At 41.2% G+C, this 11150-nt stretch overlaps 1 protein-coding gene across 1 annotated transcript; it reads left to right on the top strand.

Moving 5' to 3' along the window:
- The first annotated feature begins 3259 nt into the window (after positions 1-3259).
- LOC122993303 (relaxin-3 receptor 1-like) lies at positions 3260-6049 on the top strand. Its single transcript, XM_044367347.1, has 3 exons — positions 3260-3798; positions 3974-4417; positions 4512-6049. The coding sequence occupies exons 1-3, from the start codon at positions 3592-3594 to the stop codon at positions 5121-5123; spliced, it is 1263 nt and encodes a 420-aa protein (XP_044223282.1). The 5' UTR covers positions 3260-3591; the 3' UTR covers positions 5124-6049.
- Positions 6050-11150: the final 5101 nt, after the last annotated feature.

Raw genomic sequence — 11150 nt, 5'->3', positions numbered from 1 at the left:
TCTCTAGTTCGCTGGTACAGAGCTTCACATAATGTGCTGTCCCCCAATTCTGTACTGAAGAATAACATCCACTGTTTTCATCCTCATCTCTGTCCCCGTTCATAATACATCACTAGAAAGCTTATCTACGGGATCCTATTCTCAGGATCTCTGCTGTAAATCTCAGAGAAAATTTGTATGTCAAAACACAAAGCAAGAGAGTCAACATCGGCTCATATTCTCTACAGTACTTGTAGTGTACTATATTTTATTAGCTCAATGTCTTGCCAGTCAAAAGAATGAGGGCAACATTGAGGTGGATTCATTTTTGAGCCGCCGATATTCAAGCAGCCTCTGCTCATTGTAATAAGGTGATCTCAGCTCAGGACAGTCATTTAAGATGCTCTTGTCATGCTGTACTCGGTTAGATTTTACTGAACAACAGTACAAAGGTTGCAGCTTTATCTGTCATTGAGGACACTGATCTTACTCTACAATTACAGTATTACACATTTTGGGGTTTTTAAAGGATGTTTCTGATCATTTTTGGATTAAATTTGACAGGCAAACAAGTCTACAGTTATGCTCGCAGCTACAGTACCAGTCAAAGTTTGGACACACTTTCTCATTCAAGTAAATGAGAAAGAACAATGTATAGAAAAAGTATTTCAGTTGAATACTTTGGGTTTCTGTACTTATGTCCTCCTGCCAACATCCCTGCATTTAGAATATGTGTCATTTACATTTAACACTGTCTGTTCAAGCTGCTATAAGAACGTAGGAGGTTAACAAACTTTTACAATTGAAAAACAGAATAATTTCAGCAAACCTGATCCAAATAATGTCGGTACATTATCCCCACAGGGTCTCATGACATGAATTATTGATCAGGCTGCTTTAAGCTACAGTGTGCTGCAGTGGTGTGATAGAGAGTTATAGATGTAGGTAGACATTCAACCAGAATATCAATCACGTCAGAGTTGAGGAGAGGCGCTGCTATCTGAGCAGAAACGGGCCACAAGAGATTTCTTTCAAGCTTCGTTTGTCGATTTGTGGTTTCATGAACTTTTGGGACAAAAAGCAGAAATCACAAGTTGAGGTGACACATCTTGCTGCCTTCATGATTATATTAAAACTGATGATGTTTTCGCTTAATTGTGTAACTTTTGGGGCATTTTTCTAAAAATTGGATACCCATTGTGTGAAACAAAAAACACACATCTTTGAAAATGGTAACACCAATGTACAACCTTGAATATACTACATTTCTAGACAGAACCTACTGTAGAGTATATTTGAGATATTTATTTATTTATTCCGCCTCTCCAGAACTAACGTCTCTCACGAATTTGTTTGCCCACTCTCATCATTGCTTATAAGAAGAGCTTTATAAAAAGAATAATGTGTTCAACCCCATGTGTCACTTCTCTGAATCAAGGACACAGTTACTGATTGGATCTTATTCGCCCTCCGCCTTCCACCACTGTGATATTTTATGCATTACAGCAATGCGGAGGGAACCATTCAGAGTGTGAATTCAAATCACTGTCTGAGAAAGGCTCTCTCCACCAAAGAATGACAAATAAAGAGCACATTGAATGTCCTTGGGCAGCCTGATGGAACTGTATGTAATAACTAACTGTAAGGCTTATGGAGCTCACGGTTAAGTGATTCAGACTGTCTGATTAGGAAGGACTACAATGAAACACAAAAGCTATTATCAGTTCACTCCAGGCCACTCTCATTCATAATAATCTCAAATTCAATTATCGTGACACAAATACGTTTCACACAGACAAATACAGCATGTGTGTGTCCTTTAACTCACACTCACATATTTTACTTCCATCTGGAGAATAGGAGAAATAAAGGAAAAGAAAAACTCAGGGTCAGTAGTGCGTTGAAATATGAAGACAGAATGATGAAAATAAGAGAGGACATCTTTAAGTGTCTTGAAAAGCTCCTAAAGAATGCAAATGAGTGGCTTCACAGCAAGCTTCAGGGTCAGACTATAACTATATCTGTATTTGCAGCCAACTCAATATTGGTTAAACACTACAAAAGAAGGGAAACTGTCAGCAAATTACTGTTGCTTTTTTAATTTGAATTTGTTCCTGACTGTTTATGAAACTAGACAGAAAAAAACACAGAAATGAGAATAAACTGGCTTCAACTGTCTTGACTGGACCCTGCTGAATTTTAGAGAAGAAATTAACTTATTTAGTGTCGCTTAGAGAAGACTGGTGAGGTATTGCTGTGGGCTAATCTAAGAGACATTCTGTTGGAAAAAAAAAATCTGCAATTCAAAAGTGCAGGTGAATGATTTGTGCAAATTGTTGTCTGTTGTAAGTTACAGGCTGTCTCAGCAATTCCAGTTTTTGACCCGTTGAGGTGACTTGAGAAAACGCCTCTCTGGTAGTCATCTCTTTTCTCTGACATGCACACATGGCTGAACACAGCGATGCATTGTGTGAACACCAACAGTGACCTATGAGAAATGCAAATCAAAAATATACATCTCTCTCTCACTCTCGCTGGCTCCCTCACAAAGTCTGAAAGCTGTTTGAAATCTAATTTATCATTCCTCTGATGTGCATCATTTCAGATGTGCATTAACAAACCCTTGTAGGCTCAGGAAACCTTTCTGAAAATACCATCCTGTAGGGGTTTACCTTCACATCATTTGCAGGAATATTAAAGGTGATATTTAGATGTAACATCAGAAAGTGTGATTAACTGGCTCCATCAAAGAGAAGAAAAAGAACAATGAATTTGCATACAGCATACAAATACTGTCATAGTGAGTGACTACAGTACTAGGATGGTAAACGATGGTCTGCATCACCAAAATTGTCTGAAACATGTATGTTTGGGAGTCATTTAAAAGAAAAACTACTCTCCATTCACCTAAGAGCCAAGGCAGCTCAGATTACACTGAATATTTGCAGTGTATAGGGCTTCTAAACTACTCTTCACCACCTTACACCATAACACAGTCCTCCCTGTTTGTTCAGCCATAAATAATAAGGTATTGCGCAGAGGAAAAACCCTTTCAATGCTCTTGGAAACATCAGATTATTATGGAAACAGAGAGCTAGTGTCTTTTTTCTGCTTTTAATGAATTAGTGAAGCATCATTCCCACCTAAAACGTATACAGTAACACTGTATATTTAAGCCTCCATGTGCGCACCAGGCAGTGCGCCACCAAGCGGTGGAGGAGAGCCTCAGCGAGTATAAAAGCTTCCAGACTCTGGATGCTGTCAGCATCACTGACAGAAGAGGCGCCTGCATCATGTCAGACTTCTTCTGCTGAACGCTCCAAAGTTGGCTGTCAAGGATTAATCAGCGCTTATATTTGATACTTTATTTTTCCCACCTTGGAAAAACAATAAAATGCGAGCAGTGGCGCGTTTAAGTTTATAAATTATTACTTGTCTACATTATGCAACTCTGATCTCCCGCTGATACTTTGTACATTAAATACAGCACGAGGACGATGGGGATTTTTGCATCCACGTTTACGCACCCGCAATTTGGAAGTTAACCTAAAAGAGGAGGTGAAGCTGCCGAACTTGTTTTAGAAGTAAGTCGCCTTTTCCTCCTGCAGAATCATGCAGAGCAACAGCAGCACCTCCGGATCTCTGACCGCTGTCAGTGTGTGCGGAGGAGAGGAAGATGAGCGCGAGATCTCCAAACTGGTCAACCCCACAGGAGCAGCGTCCAACCTGGCTGCTTTTAACCTTTCCCTGAACTGCTGGCTTCACATCCTCTCTAAGGAGTCCTCTATGGATCTACATGGAGACGGTGCAAATCTGGCAGTAAGTCTATTTAAACCACCATAGATGTTTAAGTCTTTTTGCATGAACTACCTTGACATACTGAAATGCTTGTAGGTGTTCTTTTATGCATGTTTTACTTTGATTAATTGTGTGTGTATATTTAGCAAGTCACAGTAAATGAAAATGTTATTCATGTGTTTGCGTTGTGTGACAGGTGCGAGTTCTCATCGCTCTGGTCTACCTGGTGGTGTGTGTTCTGGGGCTTGTGGGTAACCTCCTGGCACTCTTCCTGCTTCATTCCCGCCGTCGGGGCCACCAGCACTCTTCCATTGACTGCTTCGTGATGAGCCTGGCACTGACAGACCTCCAGTTTGTCCTCACCTTGCCCTTCTGGGCTGTGGACACGGTGCTGGACTTCCGCTGGCCCTTTGGCTGGGTCATGTGTAAAATTGTGAGCTTTGTCACCACCCTGAACATGTACGCCAGTGTCTTTTTTCTCACTGCCATGAGTGTGACCCGCTACCACTCCCTGGTCACCTCTCTGAAGACAGGCAGCCCTAGGATCGCCACTGCTCGCACCAAGTGGGCCAGTTTAGCCATTTGGGTGGTGTCACTGGTGGCTACTTTGCCTCATGCTTTCTACTCCACCACAGTCCAGGTTTGTTGAATTCAAAACGAAAACTGAACTGCCCTTCCAGATTTGCTTTTCTTATGATACATGATTTTTAATGCAATTGTTTTTGTGTTTACAGGTGTCTGCAGATGATGAGCTGTGCCTCGTGCGGTTCTCTGACTCCGATTCGGGCCACTGGGATCCCCAAGTCCTGCTCGGACTCTATCAAACACAGAAAGTCCTCCTGGGATTTGTGGTGCCTTTGATTGTCATCAGCGTTTGCTACCTCCTCCTCCTGAGGTTCATCCTGAGCCGGCGTGTTGTAAGCAGCATGGTCAGTGGGGGTGTCACAGAGAGGTCAGAGTATGAGAGGAGCCGCCACCGCCGCCGCTCCAAAGTCACCCGCTCTGTCACCATTGTAGTCCTGTCCTTTTTCATCTGCTGGTTGCCCAACCAGGCCCTGACCCTGTGGGGGGTATTGATCAAATTTGACTTGGTGCCCTTCAGTAAAGCCTTCTACAACGCCCAGGCCTACGCCTTCCCCCTGACTGTGTGTCTAGCTCATGCAAACAGCTGTCTCAACCCGGTGCTCTACTGCCTGATCCGCCAGGAGTACAGAGCTGGACTGAAGGAACTTCTGGTCAGAGTGTCTCACTCTGTCCAAAACGTTCTCACTCTTGCTCTGAGAGGGAGGAGAGTGGAGGAGGCACCACACAGCTTGGTCATGATACACAAAGACATCAACATGTGATTTATTCTGTTAATACTATGGGGAATGCTCCTTTATGACCTTGTGTGCCATATTTTCTTTGGTGCCATGTTCCTGTCTGATTAGACTGTCATCCCCCAAAATCAATGTCATCCATCAAACCAGACACACACACACACACACACACACACACACACACACACACACACACACACACACACACACACACACACAAATTTGCACAGCTATCCTTGTTAGGACCTTGCATTGACTCAATGACTCATTGATTCATTTTGTACAGCCTAACCCTAACCTTGACCTTAACCTAACCTCAATTCACACCTAACCCCTAACCTTGGAAATGATGTTTTGCCGCATTAGGATTGGGCTTTGGTCCCCACTGGTCCCAATAAGGTCAGTATTTATACCAGAAACGGTCCCAATAAGGACAGAAAAACAAGTACACTTCTGTAGCCTCATCTGCTGCAGACGAACCTGAGCAGCTCTGTTTTAGTGTTATTATGCACACCTTCCTCAACTTCATCAAACCCTCCTATCAGTCGGCTCAGAGTCTCACTCTGGACTGGGCTTTTTTTCCCCACACAATCAAACAAAATACAGTGTGATGTTTGAATAGTCCAACCTGTAAAGTGATTTTTGTACTTTGCATTGCAAATGCCCACACAGGCAAACACTGTAAGAATGTTACATTTTAATTAGGATTGATGTGTTGAATATTTATTTGTGTTATTGTTGCTAATAATGCAGCCAGGGTACTAGAATCTCACACACTTCACTCTTCATACGCACTAAAATTTAACTCCAGGATATTTGTCATTAGGTGTGGGCAGTGTTTGGTGCTAGCATGGAACTGTCAGCCATTTTCATGTCTCTCTGTGTCTGCCTTGCTGTAGCGCTGTAAATCGTTCTGTGAATACAAGTATGTGCTGTGACATTAAATAAAATGAGGACAAAGGAGTTTGATGATGTCTCGGGAACTTTAATCTCCTCTGCAGTCGCTTCCCCGACTCGTGAACAGTCACAAAACCATGAAATGAGTCAGCCACACTAAAGCTGCTCCACGTTTTTGCCCTTTTGCAACCTTTAAAATCTGAACATGGATAATGATCTGCAGCTGCCCACAGAGTAGGGCCTGACATGTAAATACCACACAGAGACACACTCCACCTCAGTCTCTCTATTGTGTGCCACTCTACTAGTAATTACTTCTCCAAACAGAATCACGGAGTTATTCAGCCAGTGTCTGAGTGGGAGACTGTCGTTAAAACGCCAGCGGGTCACCAAGGGAACCTGCATCTTCCAGCCGTGAATAGAAAACAATCAAAAATGTGATTTCAGAACATTTGTCCCAAAAGTCCAGGCCAGTTCCTGTCGTTCTTACTTAAGATTACAGCCCAACACTTTGCTTTACTGTGTTATCAAGAAGGTCTTCTGCTGCCGACATCTGTTATTGTTCTGTCTAATTTAATGTCTGATGTCTTCCCTTAGACAGTTTTCTCATCAACCTTGAAACAACGCACAGAGCAGCGACGGTACATCCACTCACACCAAGATGGCCCTTTCTATTTCAGAGCCCGATCACAGAAAACAAGCAACATCTGACAGGTAAAAGCGTTGCAAAATAAAATGTGCACCCAGCAACTCATCTTCAAGTAGAGGCAGCAATTTCACTTTGAAACCCAGATGAAAACCAATGAAGGACATTCAACTGTGAGTGTCATCTCTATACATCCAGCCAGGATGGATTGTAATTATAAAGCAATTACAAATTCAAGATGTTGACTGACCTGAGAATTTCCCCAGGGGAGATCATTGAACATGAGCATAAATAATACACATAAAGGTGTAAAGAAGTCAGTCACTCCTGGAGGTGATATGTCAGCTAAGACATGATAAATCTTTCAGCTTCCACTGAAGAAACATCTGTTTTACAATACAACAGTGTAGCTGTTTCTATGTGCAAGGATTTTATAAACTGTACTGTACTGTCTTTGCGCTGGCCACACAAATGGGAGTCCTTGTCTCCCATTTGTATCTCAAATGGGAGACAAGGACTTTGACTGCACGTGATTTCCAAAAGAGAGGAAAGGAATTAATATACTGTACACAAGCTCAAATAGAGTCTCAAAGTCAGTTCATTTGTTAAAATGCTGCCAGTTTGGAAAAGAAACACTCAAACAGCAAAGACAGAAAGACAAGGAGGCAGTGTGTGTGACAAATGAGTCATTACATGTTAATGTGTTACAAGATGTAATCAGTAAACAGTTTGACCAAATAATCTGAACTCAAGGATCCCTTATTAGCTTTTTTTAACCTTTCAACTGCATCTCATGGTCTTCACCATCTGGAGCATCTTATGTTGCAAGCTCCAGAAAAAGATGGGAAGTGGACCTTGAGTTAAGAATGACCATTAGATGGAGTTGAGCTTTCAATCGGAGATTTCCATCTCACCATCCTCTAAAGACTGTACGATGTAGTTGAAAGCTCCAGAAGAAGCTAATGAGATGTAAGATGCAACTGAGTTTTTAACTGCAACTCTTCGTGATGAGGAGTGTGAGATATGGTGGGGGAAAAAAAGCTAGGCCGTGAGATGGGGTTGAGCTTTCAACCACATCATATGGTCCTCATCATGAACACTGCAGGATAGCTCCAGAAAAAGCTGGTAAGGGGATATTGAATTAAGACTGACCTCAAGATCCAGATCTCGCAGCCTTTAAGATAAGGACCGAGAGACACAATTGACAGCTCCAGAATAAGATAGTGAGTGGACCTTAAGACTGACTGTGAAATGAAGTTGAGCTTTGTGATGAAGACCATGAGATGCATTTGAAAGCTCCAGAAAAAGCTAGTGAGTGGATCTTGAGTTAAGATAAACTGTAAGATGCAACTGAGTTTTTATCCAGATCTCTTCATGATGAACAGCACGAAACGAGGTGGAAAGCTTCAGAGAAGGATAGACTGAGAGATGGACTTGAGCTTTCAACCACATTGCAAGGTCTTCATCATGAACATTGCAGGATGCTCCAGAAAAAGCTGGTAAGAGGATCTTGAATCTTGGTCTTGACTGACCTCAAGATCTGGATCTTACAGCCTTTATAATTAAGACTGAGAGACACGATTGAAAGTTCCAGAATAAGATAGTAAGTGGACCTTGAGTTAAGATTGACTGTGAGATCTGGTTCAACATCTTGTGGCATTCAGCATGACAAGCAGGAGACATAATTGAAAGCTCTGCAAAAAGCTCGTAAGTGGACCTTAAGTTAAGATGCAGCGAGATGCAGTTGAGCTAACAAAAGTATCTCTTTGTGATGAAGACCATGAGATGCATTTGAAAGCTCCAGAATAAGCTACTAGGTGGATCTTGATTGACAATTGAGGTTTTAATCGCATCTCTTCAGGATGATAACTGTGAGATGCAAAGGTAACCTTTAGAGGAAAGACTTGTGAGCTTTCAACCATGTTGCATGGTCTTCATCATGAACACTGCAGGATGCTCCAGATAAAACTGGTCAGAGGATCTTGAATTAAGACCAATCTTGAGATCTGGATCTTACAGCCTTTACGATAAAGACTGAGAGACACGCCCGAAAACTCCAGAATAAGGTAATAAGTGGACCTTGAGTTAAGATTGAACGTGAGATGCAGTTGATCTTTGGGGTGAAGACCATGAGCGGAAAGCTTCAGAAAAAGCTAGTAAGTGGCCCATGAGTTAAGATTTTTTCAAATTGCTGTTACTTCAGGGTGAAGAATGACATTTTATGCTCAGAAGTAACTTATCAATAATAATCAATCAATATTAAAACTCTGTAAAATCATCTGGTTACACTTTAACAATCTAAATCCTTCTTTCTCCTCAGTTCACCATTTTTACAATGATTAATACTTTTAGTCCCTGGTCACCATTACGTGTCAGACAAAAACATGCATTGACAGTAATTGAAGGTAAATGTTTTGAGCATTCACACCTTACAGTAGTGCACAATGTGCTGTAGCGCAGACAGGAAGAACGAAAACATGCTTGTCTCGGGAGAATAATCTCCATCAAGAGTCATGGAGGTGAATCTGAATGCAGTAGTTAGTGCTGTTTCAGAGCTCGTCTTACACACAACTCAGTCGTATCATAATTAAAATGCAGTGTCTTAAAAGAGCATAACATGTTCCTCTTTGAAGAAGAGCAAAAAACATTGGATATTTCTGTGAGGTAATTTTTGAAATGATTGATGGTGTCATTAAAATGAAATGTCCATCCAGCCTTAACCTACTGCTGCTAATTGTAAGAAATCATAATTAAGTATAAATATGGGCTAAAATTCACAGGCATGCGACACAATCTGCTCCACTTAGCACTAAAAGCTCAATTTAGAGTCTTTTAGGTGTATTTTACTTTCCATTTACAAGTAAATTACAGCTAATCATATAAATTCTTTCACTCAAACCTTGCTGAAACTAGAACTTTTCATTTTAAGAGCTGAGCTTCACTAAAATCTATGAATAACAATTGTATCTTATGGCTCTTAGTGACTTTATGAACTTTATACACTCTTTTTGATTTCAAAGTTCATTCAGATTTATGGATTATTAATCTATGAATCTGATGCTGCCTCCATCTAACAGAAATTTATCTAATATCTTGTGAAGTTGGACATGGAGCCCTGGTTTTCAGCTTTATTGCACTCATCAGAAGGGACAGAACGACACTTTTTTAAAATACACAGAAGTTCAGTGAAGTCGAGAGTGAACAAAGGCTTCGCTTTAAAGCCGCTCGTTCTCTTTGAAGATAATTGCGAATCCAGACAGATGAGTCACTGCAGAATTCATCAGATGTTGCAGAATTGCAGAAGTCATCAGGAGCTTTGATGACAAAACTATCTGAAACTATCCAAAATGAAAAGTGTTTTCAGGTTTAAAGATATTTTTGGAGTGGATTCCACTTGAAGAATCGCTCCCATCAAATCATCTGTAATGTTGTTTTTTTTTTGCAGTCTCTTCCTCTTTCCACTCTCCATCTTTATCACATCTTCAGCATTCTTCCTCTAAGACTTGCTCGGCCTCCTGTGTGTTGAATGGGGAGCATCTGTAAACGGATTTCAAACAGCAATCTTCATGCCATTCCACATATTTCTTTAATAAGATTCAAGGACTCCACACTCTTGTTCTTTTGCTCACTGACTGATATATATATGCTTTGAGGTGACAGTGATGATGCATTATAAACCAACATATAAAAATAAAGTCTTTTGATTCTCCGCAACAGGTTGTTCTGACCTCGTTGGCTTCGGTCATCGCTCTTTCTTTCCATAAAATCGTCCCAGTGAGTGTCTGTGAAACTCGAAGCTGCCACCCCGGCGCTTTACAGCCACGAGCGTACTAAATGGTTAATAAGCTGCAGCTGCTTCCTTCCAGACGTAGCACTTTCAATTACAACTGAAGAGTTTGAGTCTGGCTTCATCAGAACACCAAATCTTTGATACAGTCTTCTACTGCTGTGACAGACAGGCTCCCTACGGCTATGCTGCAGTGTGACACGGACTTGTGAACTGTTGTCCTTCCAGAGAGATCTGCCATCACAGCTCTGATGCTGTGTTTCAGCCTCCTCCCTGACCGCTGTCCTTCTTGCTGAGTTTGGGTGGATGAGCAGCTGTGGGAAGAGTCAGTCTGGTGCCATTTTTAAATAACGGAGCCTGTGAACCTGCGTCATCACATTGACACAAAAATGACACCATAAAGCTCATTGATTTATATTGATTATATCACCGATTTACAGTATTGTCCATAATGGCCTAAAACAGTGGAGGTCTAGACTCCCCATAAATCTAATAAATCTGGGTTCAGATTGAAGGGAGAAGAAAACAAAATGAACTTTTTTGCTTTATTCTAGTAAAACACTGGTTACTTTCTTTAATTTACTTCTGTAAAAACCTTTCAAAGAAAACTATCTAAGAAAGAAAAAATCCCTTTTTGGTTGAACTGCTCACAACTTGTGTCAATAAGCCGTGATGAATGGGTGGAGGGAAACTGATTCATTTTTAGTGGTCACAAACCCAAATA

The sequence above is a fragment of the Thunnus albacares genome, chromosome 12 (assembly GCF_914725855.1).
Source record: "Thunnus albacares chromosome 12, fThuAlb1.1, whole genome shotgun sequence".
NCBI classification, from domain to species: domain Eukaryota; kingdom Metazoa; phylum Chordata; class Actinopteri; order Scombriformes; family Scombridae; genus Thunnus; species Thunnus albacares.
The sequence above is the reverse complement of the archived record's forward strand: the minus strand, read 5'-3'. Positions and strand labels throughout refer to the sequence as shown.